The sequence below is a fragment of the Gastrolobium bilobum genome, unplaced genomic scaffold (assembly GCF_033153095.1).
Source record: "Gastrolobium bilobum isolate Gb01-03AN ecotype WA unplaced genomic scaffold, APGP_CSIRO_Gbil_v1 utg4923, whole genome shotgun sequence".
Taxonomy (NCBI): domain Eukaryota; kingdom Viridiplantae; phylum Streptophyta; class Magnoliopsida; order Fabales; family Fabaceae; genus Gastrolobium; species Gastrolobium bilobum.
In genome coordinates this window covers 157,437-182,608 of record NW_026898411.1, presented here as the reverse complement: position 1 = coordinate 182,608, position 25,172 = coordinate 157,437, and the positions used below count along the sequence as shown (strand labels likewise).

Below are 25,172 nucleotides of genomic sequence, written 5' to 3'. Positions count from 1 at the left end.
TAGTGCAAAACACTGAAAATTTAACGATTATATTGTCAAATATAGAATCCCTTATGACCCATCATCTTTGTCCTCTAAAGAGTTTCAGATTTATTTTCGAAAAAAGCTTCTTGCTCGTACACCACGTTGCATATCAGTGTACGGAAATAACATAAAACCAACCGGAAAAAATGTTTATTCTTTTAAATGACACAACTTATATCTTTTCACTCTCACAAAGAGGTGGGACCCACACCTTTATAGCTTTTTATTCACTCTCTCTCCTCCTTTATCTATCTCTTTCTCTCACTTAAAATGACACAATTTTACGTCCTTTAAAATAATACACATTTTTCCCAATCCATAATCATATAATAGAAACAGTGCATGAGTCAAATAATATTTGATTAAACGCATACAAGCAAATTATTCTCTTTATTTCCTCCTAGCACTTATGTGATGGCAATCAAGGGGCAATAACATCTTAATGTTTGCTTAAATTATTATTTTCCAAATAACTTGGAATTAAAATCATACATAAATAATCAAGTCCAATCACGGACCTATTCTCAACCAGAAGCACGAGGGCATTATATTTAACTATTTAAGTTAGCAATAGCTACCAAAAAAGGTCAACAAAATTAGACACTTGCAGTCGCAATAGCCAGTGCTTCCTTTGAAGTGACAATTGAAAGCCTAACCTCATACAATAGTGCTCTCGAAGGACATTAACTTCAAAGTGATAACCAATTAAGGACTTCGACTTCAAGAATTATTAATTAAAAACCTTTCTTCGACAATCAATTAAGGACCTCAATTTTAATTATAAATTATCTTTATAACATCTATCAATTAAAAAGGAAAATCTGTCATATACACCATAGGTTTTGATCAAGTTATTAATTGTTACCATATGCCAAAATAGACTTTTTTTTCTTTTTAATATTTTTATTGATAATATTTTTTTGAGTAAAGTCTTTTTTGAGTCTCTAACAAAAAATACAATTTTCACTTTAGTCCCTTACAAAAAAGTACTCATATTAATCATTTTTTAGGGATTAAATTGAATCTTCATTGAATTTCTGAAGGACTATATTTTCAAAGAACTGAAATTATATAGAGACCAAAAGTTGACTTTTATTTTATAAGGGATGAAAGTGGGAATCATATTTTTTGTTAGAGACCCAAAAAAGACTTTACTCTTCTTCTTTTTTAATAAGTGGAGGTCCTTAATTGGTAAAAATTAGAGTCCAGTCCCTTAATTGATTTATCATAAAAAAGTTTACGTCCTCAATTAATTCTTCACTACATTAAGATCTCTAAAACCTACCATATGGCATATACACTTAAATACTATGTACAATTAAGAAATGGTAGAATCGATAGCAAAGAAAAAGATAATACCAAGTCAACAATCTCTTCATTTTTGGGTTATATTCAAGTTGCAAGCACCAGCACTTTGATGGTGCCTTGACTATTTGCAGTTAGTATAGTGGGGCGATCACTCTTCCAGCATACAGCGCTGATGAAGTAAGATCCCTCATCCTCACCATCATCCATATCAGGGGAACCAAATCCATGCCAAGTCACAGGCTTTGAGATTTCCTACAAAGGGAGATGGAAAATTCATTTCTTTATCTACAAGGCAAATGCGAGGGAAAGTGTCCACATAATTGAACATCACAAACCTTGTGGTAGACAAATACTTCGTTTGTTTCACTCCCACATGCAATGAATTCATTACTTACTGTAAGGCCAACAAAGTTTTTCTCGTTTGTGTGTCCTCTGAAAGTACGAACCTGTACACATTTGAAAGGAAATGTAAAAATAAATAATATTTCAACATGTTTATTGTTTCAAAAAGAAAAGAAAAAATCCAATTTGAATGTTTTAAAAGGTTTTAGACAGCTTTAATCCGTTTTACAGAATTCAAAACCAATTTTATAGTCCATTTTAAATGTGTTTGAAAATCAATTTTGACCAGTTTCAGCCAAAAAAATTAATAAAAAAGAAAGTGATACCAATAAGTGTACTGTAAAGAAATAAGCATTTGATATGTATGATGGCACATAACTTCTAGCAGGCATACTGGTTATAGAAAAATTAAGCAACAAAAGTCAACAGGATTCCACAAATTAAATGCAGAATGAAGGATGAATGTGACGATAATCAATCAAAAGCAAGAAACTATTTTGCTTAGAATACTCACTGCTAAGTTTTCCTTCACATCCCATAGTCGCAGTGTACTATCTGTTGACGCAGATGCAAGTTCATCTGTAGACAAAAATTTCACGTACGAAACAGCCTTCCTGTGCCCACTGAAAACATGGACTGGACGACTAATATTTCTCAAATCATAATAATGGATGTGATGGTCTGCTGACCCAACCTGTAAAAATATGTGAAGATTGTACTGTATAAGATTATTAAGTTTAAAACAGAAAAGGAAGATAAGTAGACTTGTCACTATTACAGTAAAGGAGCGGGGTCATATTTTAAATTTGATAACCGCAGGCAATTATTGTTGATAGATTTGCATACATGCAGCTACTTCTCTAATGTTTACTAAAAGCGAAATCCTAATCCGCACGCATCAAGAGTCCATATAGGGGCAGACAAGAAACCCAATCATGAGTATATTTAAGACCATTCATATTAATACAATTAACACAAGCTATTACAAAAGAGTGACAGCCACATTTATTCTGTGGTAAAAGAAAAGAACTGTTTCTCTAGGAAATATTATAATAATGTAATATAAAGTATATTGCTTTGAAAAGCCAGGCAAAGTCACGAGTTTGCAGCTGAATGATAAATTACAAGATAATATACATGGATGGGATCAAATCTAAAGTGAACTAAATCGAGATATTCTCTTCTAACCGAATGAAAGGTACATACTGCAATATAATTGCCCGATCCAGGATTATACTTGACACAACATATGTTTGCTTTCATGTCTATATTTAGGACACTGGCCTCCTGCTTTGTGCACCAAACTTTGACCTGCTCAAAGAAAAAACAGAAATTACAGAGTTTAATCACTCTCAATCATACAATTGAATTGATAGTGGTAAAAACAAAATTTATAAAAGTTTACTATTTGATTACTTATCTACCTTGCAATTTCATCTGGCAGGAAATGCTACATTATCTTTATTAAACATAAATATGAAGTAACAAAATAATATATTTGATGGGACCAGAAGAATGAAAAGAAAATATGTATAGTGTACATTCGGAAAAGGAAAGAGAAGACAAGGAAAACAAGGCAAAGCAGTTAGAGCAGTTACAGAATTGGATAGGTAGTTAAAGTGGTTAAGTGCAAGGGCTTAGCAAAAATACTAGTTCAGATTGTAAGATTAGGGGAATCAAGCAAGTGGCCAGGTAGTAAAAATGGAAACCCTTTGTTGAAGGGGAATTCCTTGGAAGGAGAATTCTCTCCTTTGATCTTTCTTTGTGATTCAATAAACCATTAGAGAATTGGTCATTCTCTTTCGCTCTTCTCAATCTCTCATTTCTCTTCCTAAGATTTAAGAATTTTAACATGGGCCTGTGTAACAATATTCCATTTTGCTATCACTAAAATCCCTTAATTATACAATAAAAATAAGTTTATCTAACACATTAATATTCAGAAACATATGTTTTGATGTTCATTGCAAAAATATCAGAAATTACTGACGCATTCCAGGGAAATTGGCATAAGAACTTTCAAATAAATGTTCAAGATTACCTTACAGTCATCACTACCAGAAACAAGCATAGAGGGATCAGTTCTTGAAAAATCAACACTCCATGCACGTTTTTCATGCTCTTCATATTCCATTAAACTCTGCCAAAGGGAAATGATAGTCATGAGTAACAAAAACTTAAATATTTAAGCAAGCGTATAACAATAAAGACAATATTAATGAATTAAGATACCAAATAGCTGATAAAAGAACAAACTGTCCATTTGAATTCAATAATTACCTTCCGAGTGGTTACATCCCAAACGGTCACAATTCCTTCATAATCACTACTAGCAATTTGGTTCTTAGAAAATTTATTCCAACTCAAGCAACTAAGTTTTGAACGTGTAGACATTTCCACAACAGGACAATGCGCATCTGCAGGTTCATTCACAACCTGGAAAGCAACAACATAGGGAATGGTTATTTTTGTATTCATAATCTCTTGGATCAAGCAACATTACAAGAGTGAACCCCCTCACGTTAATTTTAATATCAAATGTGCCTTGCCTAGGTTTAGGTACTACAACCTCTCAAACACCATAATATATGTAGCGCTACAGATTGCTCACTCTGGTTATATAGGTGTACATGCACTGAGTTAAAATACAAAACAATTTCAACCAGAAATGCTTTAAATCAAATTAATTCCAAGGAGATAACAATAAACCAAATATTACATGCTTTTACTTTATTAATAAAGCATGTCAATGTCCTTATTTTTTTCAATTTTATCATATTATTCATATGTCACTTGAAGGGTTACTAATGTTGTTCCATCAAATGTTGATAATTGCTCTTCTCCCGTGAATCAGTTTTGGTAGTAGAATTAAAGAAGATAAATTGGTCAACTTGCTATGAAAGTAATAGCACAAGTAAAACTTTTTATTCATAATTCATAGAAGTGATATTTTATGCCAAGATCTATGAGCAGTCCCTACTGCCAGGGAAAAGCTGAAGCATTCATTAACGGAATGTATATAAGAACAACTTTACAAAGGGTTACTAACCAATCAAAAGAAATAAAAAGGATAGCAAAAATAAAAGTGAAAGGCCATCCATCTTACCGCAGAAAAGTCAAAAACTTTAATGCGCCGGGAAACTCCGGCAGTAGCAAACAAATCATCATCGCGGTCAAACTCTATGCTGCAATATACATGGTATATCCATGCATTCAGTAAATAAAGTATACATAGATAATATAAATACGTAAGTACGAATATAAATGTGACATGACCACTTCATTTCACTGAAGCAGTTTATTATGTCTAAGTCCTTCATATTAAGATAGCAATGGGAACAAGAGAAAGTATATCCGATTATAAAATAAAAACCTACTTGTTTGTCGTAGTACCTAACATTCTTATTTCCACATAATCTATCTTCAGCATGAATTGTAAACATATATGAAGAGGGAGTTTAGTACCAGCATAACCAATTTCATATGTACTGGCGGATCAAGACCTTAAATTTGATAATAAAAAATATGGTAACAAGGCCATTACACAATAAATTTTACATTGAAGACTTGAACAACAAAGTACATGAACCAAACTAAATCTTAAATATTGCACCATAAGAAGATAAGGATACTGAATATAAAATAATTATAATTTTATATCCTTTTTGCTCATGGTCGGAGAGCCTTGTGCACGGGGGTTTGCTCTTTATCCTTTCTGCTCATGGAAGTAGCAAACCCCTTTGCTTCAACTGTTCAGCTAACACTTTAACTGTTCAGCTAACACTCCTTCAGACACACAGTTCATCAATGGAATAACTTCTAGTACACCAGCAACTCATAGTGGGGATTTCAGTGTACTGGTCTTCAAGAGAATTTGCATAAATAGCTTATGGATTGAGAGACATTTCAGCTAAATAAGGACCTTACGAACAATGGATAGTTTTCAGGTCAGAAAAATTATCATTCAAATTGAACCTGGAGATGGGAATTTCAGTGGAAAAGCGAAGGAGATGAAATTATAAAATGTTTGACTGTTGTTTGACCAGAGCATAGACAAGGCAAGGGGATTCATAAAGTCAGCAATGTCTTAAAAGGCATCAACTTAAGCTGGCATGGCTCACTTTTTCGGTCATATAGATCATGAAGTTAAGAGCCACAAAATATCTTAATTAAGAAAAGTGCCTACAAAAAACAAGGCCATTGTCAAATTAATTGGCTAAAAAGAAAAAGTATAAAAAAGCAAAAACTGGAAGCTAAGCCTCTGAGTAGACTCCTACAGTACTTCTAACACGTCCAACATACCTATTACATGATGATGTAAGATCCTTATTACCCTTCCACAAATACATGATATAGCGTATGAGCTCAGTGGTGACAAGAAAAGGGGTTTACTAATCTTAACAAAGATCAATGATGATGAAGAACATTGACTTTTCAAGTTAAATGAATGCTTGGAGCAGTGATGAAAAACATTAACCATTCAAGTTAACAACAGCCATATGTATAAATATATGTCAAAATCTCTTTGCATCCAATACTTACCAATATTCAAAAAAAAAAAAAAATATATTTCATGCCGGCAATTAGAATCAAATTGATATTGTGCTTCTGATTACACACATCATTATAATATTATGGAGAAACCATATATAAAAGACAAAATTAAGAAAGCAACCATTGTTGACCCATGATGAGGCTTCAATGTCAACAATGCTGCTGAGATATAACGCAATAGATGAATACCAAAAGTTCTATCAGCAATTTCAAAAAGAACAACTCACCTTGACACTATGTTAGCTGAATGAAATATATCCCCATGCCTTAGTTCTGCAATGGGCCTCAATCGACTGTTTCAAATGAAGCAAAAAGGTTAAAGATAACTGTGCATTGCTGACTCAAGAAAATAGTAATTGACATTAATACCAGCATCTCTGAATTGAGAAAAGGACTGAGAGCAATACCTGTAGCGTGTAAAAGTTGTCAAGACTGACTGAAAATCTTCAAGACCAGAACTGTAACCTTCTCGACTAATGAGATTTGTATCTCTTTCTTGTTGGCTATGGGACTTATCTGCTGCATGTCGTCGCTTTTGAAGGTAACATTCTTGTAGATCATTGAACTGGAGTAAGGGAAGGCAATCAAACAGGATCCGGAGAGCAAAAAATAAAACCATAGAAATAATAGAGGGCAGCAAATAACATAAATTCTTCAAAAAATCCATGCCATAAGTTACAAGACAATAAATAAAACACAAGGAAACATTAAAAAATACTCTAATTTTGATACAAGTCTTGCCTTTCATAAGCAATATGGTGACTGCAACTCTGCTAAGTGAAGCTTTCTGTTACGACCCCTAATAATAAATGTGATGAGTCAGCAGTGGTAGGATAAATTGGTTAGAGTGGTCACGTGGACAGCAAGGGGTTTGTTTCAAGTCTGTTACAAATAGGTGGAGGAGGAGGGGAGAGGATCATCTTTGAACTTGGAGCTTTTGAGCACCTCTTGGGTGATTTGGGAGAGACTAGAGCCTCTCGAATACTCTAGAACTATCAATGTTATCATCTCTTTTCCATTTCTGTAATTGTCTCTTCCTTACTGTTATTGTAATTTTCCAAGCATTATGTTCTCTCTGTTATTGTAATAGCTTCACTGAACTTGTATCGTTTGGTTCATATCAATATATTGTTTCTGGAATTATATTGTTGATCCTTATCACTTTCTTTAATTGCATTTTTGGTTTCTGGTTATTTTAGCAGTTTCTATGATTGATAAGACATTGTAATTGGGCTTCAATTGTAACTTTGGGTCTAAGGAAATTTTATAATGATATTTGGTTCTTAATTTTTATTTTAGAGGCCAAAACATAGCCTGTGAGGGTTTTGATGTAGACACAACAGCCTTAATGTATTATATACCCTAGTTCTGTAAATGTAATGCATGACTTAAGGTTAATCAGAATTTCATAAGACACAGCTTGTTTCTGACACTGATGCAATTCCATCTTAAAGCATGATTCCTAGATCTTATCTTTCTTATCGTTTATTTTTCTTTTCTTTAAACTTCGAAATATCATCCAGATCTGTTTCCTGGCTGGACTCCTCAATATACCACTACTTACACAACAATTATCATATTTTTCCTTGCCTTCTTCAGATAATGTTACTATCCACAGACATAGGTCACATGAGCCCCATATTGGTATTTGTTTGCCGTCCTTTTGTATACAAGCCATCCCTAGTCCCTACCCTAACATGCCATTAAAGCTTTTAATTTGAAACTAAGATTTTCAAACTTTTCTCATTGTCCACTAACTCATATTTTAGCCATGTCACGTCCTAAATTTGCTGCTGTATTTATAAGTTCTATAAAAGGAAACATCTTGGCAGTTGAATCTCATTGCATATTTGTTTCAGCTCATTTCAGGGAAAATAAAAAAATTTCCCTCAAAAGCTGTGTCAGGAATATGCCCAAAAAACAATATAATCCAAATACACGCTAAGTCTGTCTTAAGATGTGCTACAGCTATGTCAATCTTGAAGCTTGTGACAACATAAAAATGACCACAACACAAAAAGTATTTTAGCTAAAAATGTGTTGAGTTAACCAGTAATATTTTAGGTAGCATTGAGTGAAGATATGAATGGGATTTATTTATGAAAAAAGTCCAGAACTACTTTTGATGTTATGAAGAAGGACTTTTCAGAAAAATAATGTAAATAAATAAATAAATTTCAAATTTTAGAAAACTCAGAAAATAAAATTTCTAACTTCTCCAAAATTTCTTTGCTTTTCTTGTCATGAATAAAACTTCTTCGCTGGCAAAAAGCTTTCACAGACAGACACTAAAGCTTTCAAAAAGCACATAGCAATAAACATGAAATAAAAAAGTTCAGGCACACAAAATTAACCCAGAAAAACCTGTGTATGCACTCTCTTCTTTCTAACTAGAGCAAGACCCGATTGATTTATATATTGTGAATCTGATCCACTGATGGTCTCTTTTCTCTGGACTCCATGCACAAGAGAGCTGATTTGGGATTTTCCATCTTTTTTCTTATTAAGGCTCCCTGATGACAACCCTCCCCGAGGATTTAGAGGACCAGATATCAGGCCACTGCTTTTCTTGTCCATTGATGAATGCCATGATTTTCTTCCACCAGAATCATCAAGCATCCGCAATTTCACAGAGTACCTGTCACGTGCATGATACAAGTCCATTCTATGTTTCTCCACAGCACTAATGTCCTCTTTTATAAACTGGAGATCAGTTTGCACCTACATGCGATTGATTGCGATAAGTAGGAATAAATGTAAAAAAAGAAAAATGTCTAAGTAGTACAGTAAAGACCAACTAATGCAAACAGAGGAAAGAAAAAAGTGGAAACATTAATTACTTGGTAATAACTTAGTCAAAAGAAAAAAAATAAAAGATATAGATTGCAGCCAGCACACCTCCTTCAATTCATCAACCTTTTGCTTGCGTAAGCAATGCAAGAAGTCTAACAATATTTGCATATTTCTCTCAGCTTCTTCTTGTTCCATTTTTCTTTTCTTTTCAGCAAGGACTGACAAAAGGGTGTCTAGATCCTTAATTGTCACTTCACAGCCCTGCTCCAAGATTCAATAGATAAAAATAAAATAAAATGAAAAAGGAATTTAAAACAGATCCACAAATTCATGTCAAAGAGAAATATGTAGCAATAGAGTGATCATAAGTATACTAAGTCGTATAAATTCCACTAAAGCTAATAAACAAGTGAGTCTACAACTTAATTAAAACCCTTCCATACGATATATTAGAAAATACAATCTGACAAGAGTTAAAACTAATATTTTTGGTCCTTGATCTAGTTGCATATATAATAAATAAAAGAGAATTATATAACATGATGAATCTTAAACCAGCTCTAGTTGTCCTCTACTACTCTTCCATCTGCTGCTATGTTATCTGATTACGACATGCTGAAAACTGGCTCCAATAAACTGAAAAAAAATTGGTGTAGATTCTGAAAGTACAGAAACAGCCAAGCTAGAGAGATGCAGAGAATTGGACACCAAATGATTGGTAATCAATGATTCTACTCATATCTACTTTTAAAGGAAACTGACACTGCAAGCACTACAGTTTTCCCCTAGCGCCCTTCCACTTTAAAGGCCAAGAATTGGGGGATTATATTCTGCACAGTGGAATTTTCTGGAACTTGGAAACTTCTTTGTAGAGTTATATTAATAATTTAATAAACATGAAAAGCAAGAAGAATAACCTATAATTGCAACAAAGACCTCTTACTGTTGCACAATTAGCATGGTTGGAAATGGAAGCGCCATAATAAAATGTACCAAGTGTGCATGAATCTTCATTACCGTGGCATAACAGCTAGATGCCATATATCCTCATCAAAGTCACAAAATTAAATATTCATTTGAAGCAAAGCTAGAAGCAATAATGAATTACTACGTTTAAGACAATTAACAAAATAAAACAAATCAACTATAACAAAGGTACTAATCAAGAAAAGTGGCGAGAGTACACCCAACCTTTTGTAATGCCTGCCGGAAATGTTCCACTGGGGAGGCAGTTTTTGACATTTGACGAGCAGATGTCTTTTTTAGTAGCTACAAATGTGGTACAGAAACCGTATAACAATAAGCTGCATTTCGAAGTAGATCAAATTCAAGATAAAAATTATGCTCCAATCAGATACTCAAACTTTCACACATGAAATAACTAATAACAAATATGACATTAAGTAAGCAACATTACAAGGAGCGATATCGAATGCACAAAAAAATAAAATAAAATCTAACAACTCGTATCAGCATTAGCTGGATGCGTTACACACCAAAATAAGTTCAGAAACACAAAAAAAATCTTCTCTTCAATGCAATTTCAAAACCGAAATAACACAATTCGCAATTCAAGTTCTCCTGCTAAACAATACTGAATCGAAATGGAATATACTAATGAGGTAAGGGCGAACTTTATCGAGCAAGAAGTTAGGGAACAAGTTGCTGTTGGTGAGGAAATGGCCGCAGCAAGGGCAATCGCTCTTGTTGCGGAGGTGAGTGATGATGCACATGTAGCAGAAGCTGTGGCCGCAAGCCGTTAGAAACGCGTCCTTGATGATCTGCATGCAAATCGGGCACAGGAAGTCCTTGTCCGGCTCCGACACAACTGCCGGAACACCATCACCGGAGGTTTCGGGGGCGAAAGTGGTGTCAGTGTCGACGGCGGAGGGTTTAGAAAGATCAGGTTTGACGGCGGGGACGAGAGGCCCCGCTGAGAGCTCTTCCATAGTGAGGAGGGGTTTTCTGAGTTTGGGATTCTGTAAAGAGAAAGAGAGAGTGTTTGTTTGATTTTCTTTTTTTCTTCTCGTATGGGTGTTGAGATTTGAGGAGGAGGAGAGTGGGGCCCAAAACTGTGTAATTGTGAGGGTGAGAGAACTCCACGTGATAGCTATGCCTGTAGCATGATGCTTCAAACCACGTCACAGAACGCCAACCTCTTGTGATAACAAGAAACAAGCATGTTTTACCGAAAATAAAAAATAAAATAAGAAACAAGTATTTACTTGTTGGCATTACTCTTTATTTTTTAAAAGATATAGAATTGTATTATTTTAGTCAAAATTATAATATTTTATATTGAGAAAAATAGTTACACAATAAAAATTATAGTAAGAGAAAGTAAAAAAAAAAAAATTTAAATATTATATAAAAAATTGTAATTAAAATGATTGCGATAAATAATTTTTTCTTATTTATTTATCCCTTAAAAAGGACAAACATTTCTCCCGGTTGCCTCGGCCTCTCTTTTTATTAATTTGGTTTTTTTGAAATCCTAACCTGAAAGGCGTTGCTCTTGCTTTATGTTGAGTTTTTCTCGTCCTCCGAGTCTTGTTGTTTATCATTATCTTTAGGCTCACTGACTTCTTTGATCAAGGTCGTCACCTTAGTTCTCTCCTTAGCTACCTCAATCATCTTACATCAATTAATAAGAGTTGTCAGGTTCCTGATCGTGTAGCCCACCAATGCCTCACCTAAGTCAAGGCGTAAGCCTCCCTCATTTTTAGTCGTCATCCACTCGTCGCCAAATTGCCCTAGGCCGAAGGAAGTGTACATGGCAAGTTCCTAAAACTTCATCATATCTCCCTACTCCAATGCCAAAAACTCATGTTCTTTTCTCTCGCACTCTACCCTGGGCAAGTACTTTTCCAAGAACACCTGCTCAAAAAGCTGCCAAGTGATTACCTAATTCTATTGCTACAACAGTCACATGTCTCCCTGCCACCACTCGTCAGCATCTCCCTGAAGCATATAAGTGGCAAAGTTCACTTTCTGATTGCCAGTGCACTCTATAACTCTGAAAATTTTATGCATGGCTTGTAACCATTTTGCCTCTGCCACCGGGTCATAAGCTCCATTGACCTCTGGGGGATTGTGCTTCCAAAAATCATTCAACTGCCTATGTTCTCCGGCATCTGCAAGGACCTCTAGTGTGTGTCCCAGTTTTTGATTCGACGAGCGAAATCAATGCATTTTGTTTGTTTTGTTAGGGTTCATATTGACCCATTTGTTATGCCTTGGAATTATGAACCCATTTTTTAAGATGGAACATTTTGTTTTAAATGTGAGGTGCTGATTTGAGTGTGTTTCTGAATCAAATGTAGCAATGACATCCAGATAGGTGGACAAGAACCCCTTCTTTACTAGATGAAGCCAACCTCAAATTCCAACAAATTCAAGAAACTTATTCAAGTATGGTTTCTTGGAATTCTTGCATTTTTTAAGACTTCAGGTTCTTGTTTCTGTTCTAGTTTCAAATTGAAAAAATAAAAATAAAAATATTGAGATTGTTGAATCTGGTTCTTTGCATTTTCTTGGAGCAAGATTTTGTTTTTCAAGTTGTTATTTTGCTTGTCAAGTGGTACTACATTGATTACATTTTCTCTGATTACTTTTATGTTTGCAGGAAAACTTTGCCAGTGGAGGAAATCTTAACAATTGAAATTAAACTCAGATGGAAAAAGGGGACAAGAATCACATTTCCAGAGAAAGGAAATGAACCAACCAAATGTTATTGTTGCAGATATTGTGTTTTTTTATTGATGAGAAACCTCACAGTGTGTTTACAAGGGATGGTAATGATTTGGTTGTGACAGAAAATAAACTGGCAATCCAATCATTGTAAAGTGAATCCTGTGTGTAGTCTTTATTTCTGTTTTGCTCTCTTTCTTAGTTTTCTTTCTCCTCTTCTATTTTAGATGGCTAAAATTTTTGTAGTTTGTGTGTATTATGTTATGTAGAGTCATCCACTCAAATAAAATCCAAAAATCTTTAGTTGAAGATTAAGGTGTAACATACTGAATTACAGTAGTTAAGGAGTGATAGCTACATAACTTTTGGAAATGAGTTGGCTCCGTTAAGATAAATCAATCCAGTACCTTTTTCCAGTAGCTATTTGTTGGATTGGTGATCTTATATACTCCCCCCCCCCCCCCCCACGTTGATCATAAGTTTTTTGTATTATGAACATTGTCCTTATTTGTCATAAAGCAAAATCATGAAGCAGGTAACCTATCGGAATTTTTGATTTTTCAGACTTCTACATTCAAGTAGTCCCATTATAAATTAAGTGGAACTCGAATGCTTAGAACTTCTACCATCAAATAACTCCAATTATATAATATAGATATAATGCTTTAACACATTGCAGAATTTTACTCTTGAAGTGCTGTGAAAACATAGTTGATTTTTGGCCCGCGGGGTTATACGATTTTTTGGTACGTGCGGGCTTTTTAGCCCTAGCCCGCGCAGGCTAGGGCCTAATGGGGCCGGGCTGGCTCGTTTTGACAACTCTACCAGCCAATCCACACACATTGCATTGCATCAACAATCAATTTTTCAAGGACAGAGAAATGGGTGTCTCAAGCAAAGTACTTACTTGGCAGTGAAGATGAAGTTTTCTTGGGCTTTTTCCTTTCTTCCCTCCTTGCCCCTCTTTCTCTTGACAATATTTCCAGCAATTACAAACGCAAGTGCAAAGATGGTGGTGAGATGAGAGTTCTGTCCTTTGTCACAAGTGAAGTGAAATTGCTTCTTAGGAAGAAAATAAACAAAAGAAAGGAATAAAGAAAAGTTTCATATATTGGTGTTGGTTCAAGAAATGTGAAGATGAGGAATTTGGGAAGCAGTGGTAGACGTATCAAATTTTATTTATGTCTGTACACTTAGTGGCTGAGTGTTGCCCCCGAAAAAAAAAATTTAAAGAAATTTTTAAATGCATTAAAAAATAAAAGAATGTAAACAATAAGAGAGAAAAAAACTATTCACATATATCAAGTTTTGTTGTTTTACGCATATTTTATTTTTTGTAAATGTTATTTCAAGTGAGAGTAAAGTACTTTTTGAGTCATCAACAAATATCACTGGCCCAACTTAATCCCTTTGAAAAAAAAGTTCATTTGTGGTCCCTCTAAAATTTAAAATAGACCCATGTTAGTCCTTTTGAGACTAATGTGTGTCTTCTTTGAATTTCAGAGAGATTACGATTTCGACTAATTGTGTCTATTTTGAATTTCAGACAGACCACGAGTCGATTTTTTTTTCCTAAGGGATTAAAATGGATCTTATGAATTTTGTTGAGGACTTAAAAGGTACTTTACTCTTCAAGCTATTAAAAAAAAATGTTATTTCAAGCTATTCATATAGCAAATTTTGCAATAGTAGAGATGACTCACCAACTATTCATATATATTGGGAAGGAAAAAGGCTAGGTTTCGGTTATCATAAAAGAAGGGAAAGCTCAAGTAATGAAGTAGGCAGAGAAATGATAAGAAAAGAGAGAGAGATGGGAGGTCTTCCATGAGAGTTGTTGGAAAAAAAAAAATATGGCCTAGATCTTTTAAGGCTGACTGATTTTTAACAACATGTAATCATTAAGAAAGGATAAGCCAACTTTGGGTGCACTTTTTTTTTTTCTTTTTGTTGTTACATTGGGGTGTACATTTTATGGTTGATGAATAGGAATATTATGAAAGCTATTATAAAATTGGAATATAATTAAGTAATAAAAGCCTTAGTAGAGCATGAGGGTTTCGACTTTCACGGCCTTGTGCTGAGTAGGGAGAGGAATCGTAAGTTGTAACTATGCCACGCCCGAGAATTTTAGTAATTAAGTAAAATAGTCGATAAGAGTTACAGCTGGTTAGAATAAATTAGGAAATTACCAGAAGAATTAATGTCTTTGGTTGTATGCATAGATTTTTTTTACATAATTGGTTCTTAGATTAAGAAAGAGTGTCATTACTCTCTCTTGTTTGATTACTCTTTATAATTGTCACCTTTAAGAGTTTCTTCTCTTCATAGTTCATACTGAAAGGTGAGATTGATGAGATCGTGGCCGATATATATTGAAGAGAGTAGAAAAAACAAGTCGCCTGAAAAGCCTGCCTGTGCGAAGGATTCATCAATTGAGGAAGCAAAGGTTTTTGTCATGTAACTTTATTTTCTTCTTTCATTAATTTCTTTGTCCTTTTATCAATCTATTGAAGATATATACATATATGCCTGCATATTATCATAGTCCATAGACATACTTATTATAACCGCTCAATTTTACGATTCAAATCCTGCAATTTGATATGAAGCTAGGAGCCATCGGTTTATATCATGCAATGAATTAGATATGATTTTAAATTATATGGTACATGCATGAATATATAGGTGGAATTTCATATCATTCATATAAATCGAACGATTTAATCATTTGTCAATTTATTTTCATGAATCTTCCTGAAAGAAATTAAAAAATCAAACAAATTTAATGCATAAAATGAAAAGAAATTAAAGGAGTATTATTAGATGCTCTCCGTGATAGCGGTAATAGCAGCGTGATAATGTTGTGATTGCAATAACGGTAATGAATCTAGTGATTGAAAGGGAGAATGAAAATATTACGCAAATAAGTTAAAAGAAAATAAAAAATATATATATATTCTCCTTTTTTTAATTCTAAATTTATATTTTTTTAAATAATTTTTGAAAACGATTAAATAAAAACTTAAATAAGTACCTAATTAATTTTTTTTTGTAATTTTTGTTCTTAAAATAACAATTATTTTAAAAATACTAATAAAATAAATCCTATAATTTTCTTTTTTGTATTTTTTTAATATTTATACAAAGAATACTACTTTTTTTTTACTTGATTTGGTGCAGATGTAATCGACAAAGCAATACAATTTTAATAGATTATTATGTTTTTCTTGTGATACTGATTTTTAATTTTTTTTAGATCATTCGATATTTTTTTGTTTAATTCTTTTAAATCCAGCTCTATTTTATTATTTTAATAAATTACAATATATATTTATGATTAAAATATTTATGTTCCTTAATTTTATTATATTACATTTTTTATAAATTATAAAAACAACTTTAATCAATCAGAATTAATTTCCATAATTGAAACATCATTGTAAGCTTTTAATATATTATATTCTTTTTAATCTATCAAATTTAATTTTCATATGCGAAAATTTTATCAATGTCTCGTGTTTAGGAAAAATTTTAAGTTTGAATCTTATGAATAGAAAAAATAATTCTAAAAAAAATTTGTCCGCATAAATGGAAAATATCTTTAGTACTCCATAGTACTGAAGGCAGTGTACATCTTTTATTAAATTTGGTAAAAAATAATAGAACCAACTGTTCTTAATTTACCCATAAAATTATTGATAATGTCCCATATTTTCTTATTTTTAGTAAAGGAATCTATACTCCAATAGTAGCAAACATGTGCTCGCAAAAATGAATATAGTTTAGTTGGAATATATTCAATGTAATTTGAGCTATTAACATCACACCAAAAACTGAAAACATTTTCCTTTGATTTAATAATTTTTGTATTCAATTGGTATTTTTCTTTAATTAATTTTTTATACCAACATGTATTACATTTATCATTATAAAAATACTAATGTCATAGGCCTTTTTACTTTGGGTAACTTACATCCCAATTTCAATCAATTTTCTTTCATTCATGCTTATTAAATGGTCTACAATATATACATCAATTAAAAAAAATTGTGAGTGAATTTTTGGTTTAAGTTTAAAGTCTTAATTCCGGGACCCGCCCTGAATCGAATTAGTCGAGAAACGATGAACCGATTGAAATATTTTTTTTCTAAATATTATAATATTAATATCATCGTAAAACATGTTAAAGAGAAAATATGTTCGTAGAGTAAATAAGAGCACAAAAAATTGAAAAAATAATTAATCACTGAAGGTACACGTACCCAATAAGAAAGAAAACTTCGTTTTTACACGCTTGTCCACAAAGTACATTGCTTCCTAATTCATCTTTGTCAAACAATTTAGTACAATACAACAAAAAATGTTTCGGAATATATATTTGGATCATTCCCTACAAGATAGAGTTATTCTATATATATATCTACCTATATTTTACCAACTTCAACAACCTGAATAATGCTCCGCGGAGAGTAATCTAAATGAAGCAAAGGTGGGAGCTCATCATTCATTTAAATATGTCGAAGCTTAAAAAGCTTTCTAATTTGTATGCCTTGTCTTAAATGATCTAGCGCATAACGCAACTCTGTTTATGTTACGTGAGGATTGGGGATAAGCATTTCTTACCCAAAATAGATTGAGCCACAAAGCTCTCTCTCACACAGCGTCACTCTTATTATATTCATAGTAGAAATACGAAATTAAAAGTAGCTAAAGTCTTATGATTTCTCTATGGAGAAACATGTCCTATAGGATTAAGAAAGGCTAAATACTTCGTAACTCAAAATAGAAAACATGCAGAACTAGTGCATAAAGTGTCAAATAAGGAAAAAAATTTAGTAGTCATGTCCTCGTGTGGTCCTTCCATTGAGACATTGACACTTTATAATTTTTTTTTTTTTACTCTCTCCTCTCTCCGGGCTAATTGTCACATCTTTATTGGTTTAGACCACTGAAAATTTGATGTTCCCCGAGCACCAAAACTCTTCTCATCAAATAAGGTACATGAACTTTCACTGGCCTACATAAAGCAATATTGTTATCATGTCCTTACTTATAAATACTAGCTAGCACCCCTAGTGATGCATTGAACAGACCAAGCTGCAACTATGAAGTGTTTCTGTGTGATCTCCTCTTGCTTCCTTCTCTGTCTCTGTATTCAAAGGTATGTCATCCTTCATCTTGATATCTATATAACATCTTGCTTTATTTTCAATATCATCATTCAGTTGCTTGAGTTTTAGCTAGCTGCATGTTGTCTTGAAGACATAGTAAGAAACTGCATAGGTTATTTCGAGCTTTTCTCTATCTTTATAAATGGTTTTTTTATATGTTATCAGAGTTATCCAAAGAAAAGAAAGAGAGAGAGAGTAAAATTTAGGCTTCTGGATATTAATGGGTGGAATAGGATAGAAACCGGTGGAATGGGATCGAGTGATATGGAATAAAATTACCGTACCATTGTTTAGATGTCTTACTAGTTTTTATAAAGTGGACTTAACGTTAGGAAATTTATGAATAATAAGTTGGTTGCATCTTATTCCACCTCATATTCTCCAAATTGGGAGCAAGAAAAATGGAGGCATTAGATAAAATGGAACGGAATACATTCCATGAGGTTGCTTTTCATTCCATCCCTTTTTATCAATTTAATCATGGGAAGGATCCCTTTACAATAAAAAAATTTCATAAATTATATTAAGTATGACCGGTCATACACTTTTGATTGAAATATGACCAGTCAGTTTGTAAGAGTTTATAAACAAAAAATTTATAAATATAACATTCTCCTTTCATCGTAGCATTACTTCAAATATAATAATAAAAAAATATAATATAAAATTATTAATATGATATGTATCTCAACATCAACACCATTTAAGCCAAGTTAATTGGGGTTGGATATATCCTTAAAAAAAAATTATTGAATTAATTATTTTTCCTGATATCAGTTGTGATCAAAACATCACGAGTTCATTTCTTATCACCTTATTCTATCCATAAATAATTAAAGGGACTTATTAATTTCATGTTGTTGGAGTTATCTTGTTTCATGTTGTTGAGATAAACGTGTGAGTCCCTTTATTTTTATTTTTTTATAAAAGGTGGACCCTACATGCTTATCTCTATGACATAAGACAAGATATCTCGCACAATATTAAAAAATATTTTTTCATAATTATATAAGGCTTTATTAATCTTATATTGTAAGAGAGTAATTCTCCCTCACCATAGACACAATCAATATCATGGGTGAAACTCGTTCATTTATAAAAAAAAATAAAAATTGAAGTATATGAAAATCCATAGATGTGTAAGAAAGAGAGTTACTCTTCAACAACATAGTTTTTCCCGATTATATATTATGAAATTTTTTGACACTAGTCCAACCATTCTTCAGTCAACCTTTCTCCATCAGTTTAAATTTTTGAGTTAAAATGAGTATTCCTTTCCTTTCATTTTATCTCTTGCTTCTTTCTTCATCTAGGATTTGGACATCACTTCCCTGTTCACCTGTTATGTCATTAATCATTTACGAAATCAGACAAATACATAAATTCTGCCCAATCATCATGTTATTTCTCGGTCTTTTGTCGAAGCACCTGGATCGATTTCATAAGATCATTTTACCAAATTTACAAGTATAAATGCAAGCCAAAAAAATGAATATTTGATCATGTTAATGATTGTTGATTCCAGCGTTTCATCCCAAAATGCTATCTTCCCTCCAAGGGGTTGGAATTCCTACGACTCCTTTAGCTGGGTAATTTCTGAAAAAGAATATTTACAGAATGCTGATATAATTTCTCAGCGTCTCCTTGTTCATGGATATCAGGTATAGTACTAATGCTTCTGAATTACAGTTCATTTGAATATGTTAATTAATGTATGGATATAATATATTTCCTTGAAACCATGTAGTATGCTGTTGTGGATTACCTCTGGTATAGGAGTCTCAAGGGTGGTAATAATTCTCTTGGTTTTGATACCATTGATAAATGGGGGCGATTGCTCCCTGACCCTGAAAGGTGGCCTTCTTCAAGTGAAGGCAGAGGGTTCATTGAAGTAGCTGATAAAGTACATAGCATGGGTTTAAAGTTTGGGGTTCATCTTATGGCTGGAATCAGTACACAAGCATTCAATAACAACACGCCTATACTGGATACAACAACGGTACTGATTCTTATATTCCCACAACTTTGTTTGATAAACTCTGGTCATATATTAAAATTGGTATTTAATTATAATGTTGTCAAATTTAAATTTTATGCGTTATAAATGTCATTAGTTTTATCCCATATTGGGGTATGTGTAATGTGTACCCATCAAATTTTTGTTGATCTTTGATTTTTACCTCCTGCAACTTTTGCTAGGGACAAGCTTATGAGGAGTCTGGTCGATTGTGGCACGCAAAAGACATTGGAATCCCAGCAAGGGCTTGTGAATGGATGACTAATGGTTTCATGGCTATAAATGCAACAAATGGAGCTGGAAAAGCCTTTTTGAGATCAATTTATGAGCTTTATGCTTCATGGGGAGTTGATTTTGGTACTCTGACTACTCAAATATATTCTGCTTAACATGCACTGTCACAAAATATGCAATATATATATAATGTCCTAGATTAGCCATCAATCATTATGTTTCTAAATAAGCAGTTCTGCGTGTATTTTTCTTGTTGCTTTGATTTCATATGGATTTTCTGCTTTCCTTGCAGTGAAACTTGACTGTGTGTTTGGTGCTGACTTGGATTTGGATGAAATAACTTCTGTATCACAGGTACAGTGCAATTTCCTCTCCCTTTCTGTCCTTTCCATTTTAAAGGTGAGACATGGAAAGATTTATGGTTTGACTTGCCATCTACAGATTCTCAAGGACCTTAATCACTCCATTGTACTTTCTCTGTCTCCTGGAGTCGGAGCAACACCAGACATGGCTAAGGCAATCAGTGGACTAGTTAACACATACCGTATAACAGGAGATGACTGGGATGAATGGCCAGCAATCTTGGCTCACTTTAATGTATCGAGGTGATTATAAATTACTACGTTTGACTTCAAAATGTGTATTGCTCTTCCTTCTGTCTTCTGTTACTCTAACATCAAATGATCTATAACTTTGATTCATTTAATTTATCTTTCAGGGATTTTGCTGCAGCTAAGTTGATTGGAGTAGAAGGTTTAAAGGGAAATTCATGGCCTGATTTGGATATGCTACCATTTGGATGGCTAACTGATCCAGGTTATAAGCCGAGTTACATTTTTCCTTTAATTCTTGGGACCAGGCTAGTTAAGGCATTCCAAACAGTACAGCTTTATATTCCAATGCATGGTAATATTCAATGAAAATATGTTTTTTTAACTACCAAGTGGCAACGGGGTTGGTTCAGTTGGTAAGTTTCGAAAGACTTGGGTTCTAATATTAAGATTCATGTTTGAATTTGTTTTTACTTTCTGAATCATTAGAAATTTGAAAAAGTTGTTTTCAGTTTCATCCCATATCATACTCGTAATTGCGATGAGTTGTTTGAATTTTAGATGTTTAGGAATATAGATAATAAAACTACCCTTTGATTTTTATTTTTATTTTCTGCTCTTTTTCTCAATAGGGGTCAATGAAGGTCCACACAGGTTTTCCAGGCTTAGTCAAGAAGAGAAAAGAACTCAGGTTTATATGCACAAACACTAAACTGAATTGCATTACTATGTTGGAGTGGACATGAATAAATCAATAGATTCTAAGTAATTAAACTTATTTCGCCAGATGACTTTGGGATGTATGGCAAAGTCTCCCATTATGTATGGAGGGGATCTACGAAAGCTTGATAAGTGGACCTATCATCTCATCACAAATCCTACCCTTTTGGAGATAAACTCGTTTAGCTCAAATAATACGGAGGCATGTAAACCTTCTGTCTTGTTTTCTTTTTTCTTGGTAATCATATGTTTTTTAAATCTTAGATCGGTATTGTTTCTGCTATTTTTACAGTTTCCTTATATCACAAGATTAAACGATGTCAAGATTGAAGGACAGGATGTAAAAAAAGTACCATTTACTCATTCATTAGCTCTTACTGGATGCACTGATCCAAAAGCAAGTGGTTGGTCTAGTGAAAAGTATAACCAAGATCTTGAAAGAATCTGTTATAGAAAGAATCAGGAGGAACCTTTCTGTCTACACAAGAAAGAACTTCTGTAATCATGCTTTACCCTTCTTCAATCTATTTGTCCAAATTTGTTCCCATTATTTGTACTAAACTGTAGTATTGCTGCGGATGCAGAGATGAAAGAAGTATGTATAAAGGGAAACTTCAGTTAATGGTTATAAACAGAAAGCAATTTTACTTGGACGCTTATCCAAAAAGAACACTTAGTAATCAAGAGGTCAAAAAAGAAGGTCCATTTTCTCCATGCAAATTTGAAGCAAGTCAGGTACGTTGCAGTGTGTATTCCATTTGCATATATAGCATATGCCACCATGTGTATTGGAAGCTGATCTATACAATCTGAACAGATGTGGGAGTTAAAATCTAATGGGACTCTGATTAACAGTCATTCCGGCATGTGTGCAACAGTAGAATATGTTCAAGGTAAAAATCAGTAGAAAATAGTTATCTCAATGCAATTGCAGAATTATTGAATTGTATGTTTAAGTTCTCTCTTTCATTTTTTTTGTTTTTCTTCAATAATGCAAGTTGACTAATCATGCAGATGAAGGTTATGCTAATGGGATTCGATCTTGGGTTGCAACTGGAAGAAAAGGTCTGATGCTAGCCATCCTAACTTCATATATTAAAATAAGAATAATGAGAATATTCCAATTTAATATTTCTGTTGTACCAAATTGAGATGCACTGAAATTAACACTGTCCTATAACTTGATTTTATTGTTACTTTTGCATTCAGGGGAGACATATGTTGCTTTTTTCAATCTAAATGATGAGAAGACAACAATATCTGCAAAAATTGGAGACTTGGCTAGTGTGCTTCCGGGTAGAAAGTTGAGAGGTTGCATGGGAAGGGATATGTGGAGTGGAAGGACCATACAAATAAACGAGATGTTATCAGCGAAGGTAGCAAGGCATGGATGCGCATTATTTGTACTCAATTCATGTTGACTTTGACCCAAAATCTTATTTAAACATGAGGAAGGATCCGTTTACAATTTTTTTTACAAATTACACTGAGTATAACCGGTCATACACTTTTGATTAAAGTATGACCGGTGAGATGTAGTGTAGTTTGTAAGAGTTTGTAAATATAACATTTCCCTTTAAATATATATAATTTATAGTTTCATATTTCAAGTTGGATTCATATTTTGTTTTATTTAGCGGTAGAAAAATAAAGTCAATCCTTAGTCAATAAGGATGTTGAGAGCAATTACTTGCTGAATAATTTTTGATAAAACTCTAGTCAAAATACATGTTTGCTGTACAGTTTTGCTAGTTTCTTGATGCAGGCTTGTACTCTTTGAATAATTTTTTGTTGCTACCTAAATATTTTGACTCATCCAAGAAAACACAAGGTTAAATGTAGTTGCAGTGCAGTAACTATACAAAATGCCAAATAAATTTAAAACAGTTATCAATTCTTTCTTTCTTTTTTACTTTATTAAATTTAACCTCTCCCACTCCCACTCCCTTGAAATTTCATGTTTGTAGTATTCAACACATTTATCCATAACCCTAGGGTCTTTTGGAAGCCTTGTCAAACACCTCCCCATTTCCCACATTGTTCTGAATTCAGGCTCCACCATTTAAAAGATAAAGGCCACTCCCTCAGTAAGTGACTAAGGGTTTATGGGTAAAATAGGCGCAAGTGGGACTGGTCCAAGGGGCTGGTCCAAATTAATCTACTGATCCATCACATTATAAAATTTTAATATTAGGTTGCATTTACTATTTAGTCATTTAGTGTGATATTATATAAGATATTTTTTTATTATAAAATATTACTATTTTATTATTTTATATTCAATCATATATTTTACAATATTATATTAGATAAATATTAATATTTTTGTAAAAATCTCTTTATTAAAAAATATACACAATTCATTTAAATTTATGTTATATTAACTTTTAAAAAACATAAGTTTCAATGTCTTAAAAAAAACTGATGACCATTAGGTATTAATAAAAATATATAGAAATTAATAAAATTAGATGCAATATACACTGTAGGCAACAATTCTTTAAGATTTCCCCATACCATTCACCCCTCTCATTGGCGAAATCACCTACTTTTTATGGCTTTTAGCCACAAAACACCTTCCTATCAATTTTGAACTCTCAAAAAAGATATTTTTTTATTTTCCTTTTCCTTATTTTATTTCCGATCTCTTATTTATCTGTCACTCAATCATAATAATGACTCTTCTGTCATAAACCAATTCCATAAGCCTATTTTCGACATGTACAAACACAGGGCATGTTTGGTGAACAAGATAACGAGAATATATATTGTATTCTTATTCATTGTTTGGTGAACTAACAAGATACGATAAGCTTATTCTATTTACTCATTTTATCATATCCGCAATAGAATAATCTATCCTAAGAGGGAATGCGGGTTAGGAATAGACATTAATAAAATCCGCGATATGATAACACATATCACATCTCTCTCATTTCGAATATAATCTTATGTTCTTTCACTACAAATATTATTGGGCACGTGAGGGTTATCCCTTGCCATCGACCAGTTATCACTGCGCCAGTCATCAACCTCCTCTACCATCTACTACCACCACCACCATCGTCACCGACCATCACGATGAGCTACCAGCCACCACCATTGTCACCGGCTACAATCACTCCCAACCATCAACCACCAAACACCAAGTACCTGCCACCACTGATTAGCTCCACAATTGCCCCCACCCACCACCGCCACTATTGTCACTAGCTACCGGCCACCAATATTAACCATCAATTTAAAACTCAATTGGTGAGGATATATTTTTTAATATTTTAAAAGAATTTGATAGTTATTTATGTATTTTAATATAATTTATTTAAAATTATGACTTTTAATCTTTTTTATTAATTTAAAATAAGAAATAACATGTAAATAAGTAAAAAAATTAATTTAAGAATCAATTTTAAAAAATCATATAAAATTATGTTAAAAGGATATTTTTGTCTATTTATATCATATCATGACTCTATATAGTTCGCCTTCAATCACCAAATATGATAAATATTATCTTATCAGAATGCTTATCATATACATATCAAACACAGTATAGGAAATGAGCTTATAAGCCTCATATCCAATCATATTCTTATCTATCCCTCATATCGTATCTATTCATATCATATCCACCAAACGAGCCCTAAGTTTATATTACATGGATTACATATAGGGAAAAAAGACTATCATTTAAAAGGACACAAGTTGTGTCCTTTTAGATGATTTACACAAAGTATGACCGGCCATACTTTATGTAAATCTGAA

The 25,172-nt window shown here is 33.0% G+C and overlaps 2 protein-coding genes across 4 annotated transcripts; one reads left to right on the top strand and one right to left on the bottom strand.

Moving 5' to 3' along the window:
* Nucleotides 1-557: 557 nt before the first annotated feature.
* LOC133315930 (E3 ubiquitin-protein ligase COP1) lies at nucleotides 558-11,040 on the bottom strand. Of its 3 annotated transcripts, none has more exons than XM_061517615.1 (13): nucleotides 10,656-11,040; nucleotides 10,213-10,290; nucleotides 9,127-9,285; nucleotides 8,593-8,949; nucleotides 6,636-6,793; nucleotides 6,456-6,521; nucleotides 4,781-4,859; nucleotides 3,955-4,110; nucleotides 3,716-3,814; nucleotides 2,881-2,985; nucleotides 2,189-2,368; nucleotides 1,668-1,778; nucleotides 558-1,584 (listed from the first exon to the last, which is right to left on the bottom strand). In XM_061517615.1, the coding sequence occupies exons 1-13, from the start codon at nucleotides 10,968-10,970 to the stop codon at nucleotides 1,417-1,419; spliced, it is 2,031 nt and encodes a 676-aa protein (XP_061373599.1). In that variant the 5' UTR covers nucleotides 10,971-11,040; the 3' UTR covers nucleotides 558-1,416. The 3 variants fall into 3 exon arrangements, with proteins under 3 accessions (XP_061373599.1, XP_061373598.1, XP_061373600.1); XM_061517614.1 differs by having other exon boundaries at nucleotides 9,127-9,282; XM_061517616.1 differs by having other exon boundaries at nucleotides 9,127-9,282; nucleotides 10,213-10,325; nucleotides 10,656-10,788.
* An 8,353-nt stretch (nucleotides 11,041-19,393) lies between these two features.
* Nucleotides 19,394-23,187, top strand: LOC133315953 (uncharacterized). The gene is made up of 14 exons (XM_061517641.1): nucleotides 19,394-19,546; nucleotides 19,633-19,884; nucleotides 20,085-20,259; nucleotides 20,429-20,490; nucleotides 20,578-20,741; nucleotides 20,855-20,952; nucleotides 21,320-21,378; nucleotides 21,475-21,609; nucleotides 21,700-21,905; nucleotides 21,992-22,142; nucleotides 22,225-22,300; nucleotides 22,422-22,472; nucleotides 22,617-22,783; nucleotides 23,173-23,187. Exons 1-14 carry the CDS (start codon nucleotides 19,394-19,396, stop codon nucleotides 23,185-23,187), a joined length of 1,764 nt encoding a protein of 587 aa, XP_061373625.1.
* The last annotated feature ends 1,985 nt before the right edge of the window (nucleotides 23,188-25,172 follow it).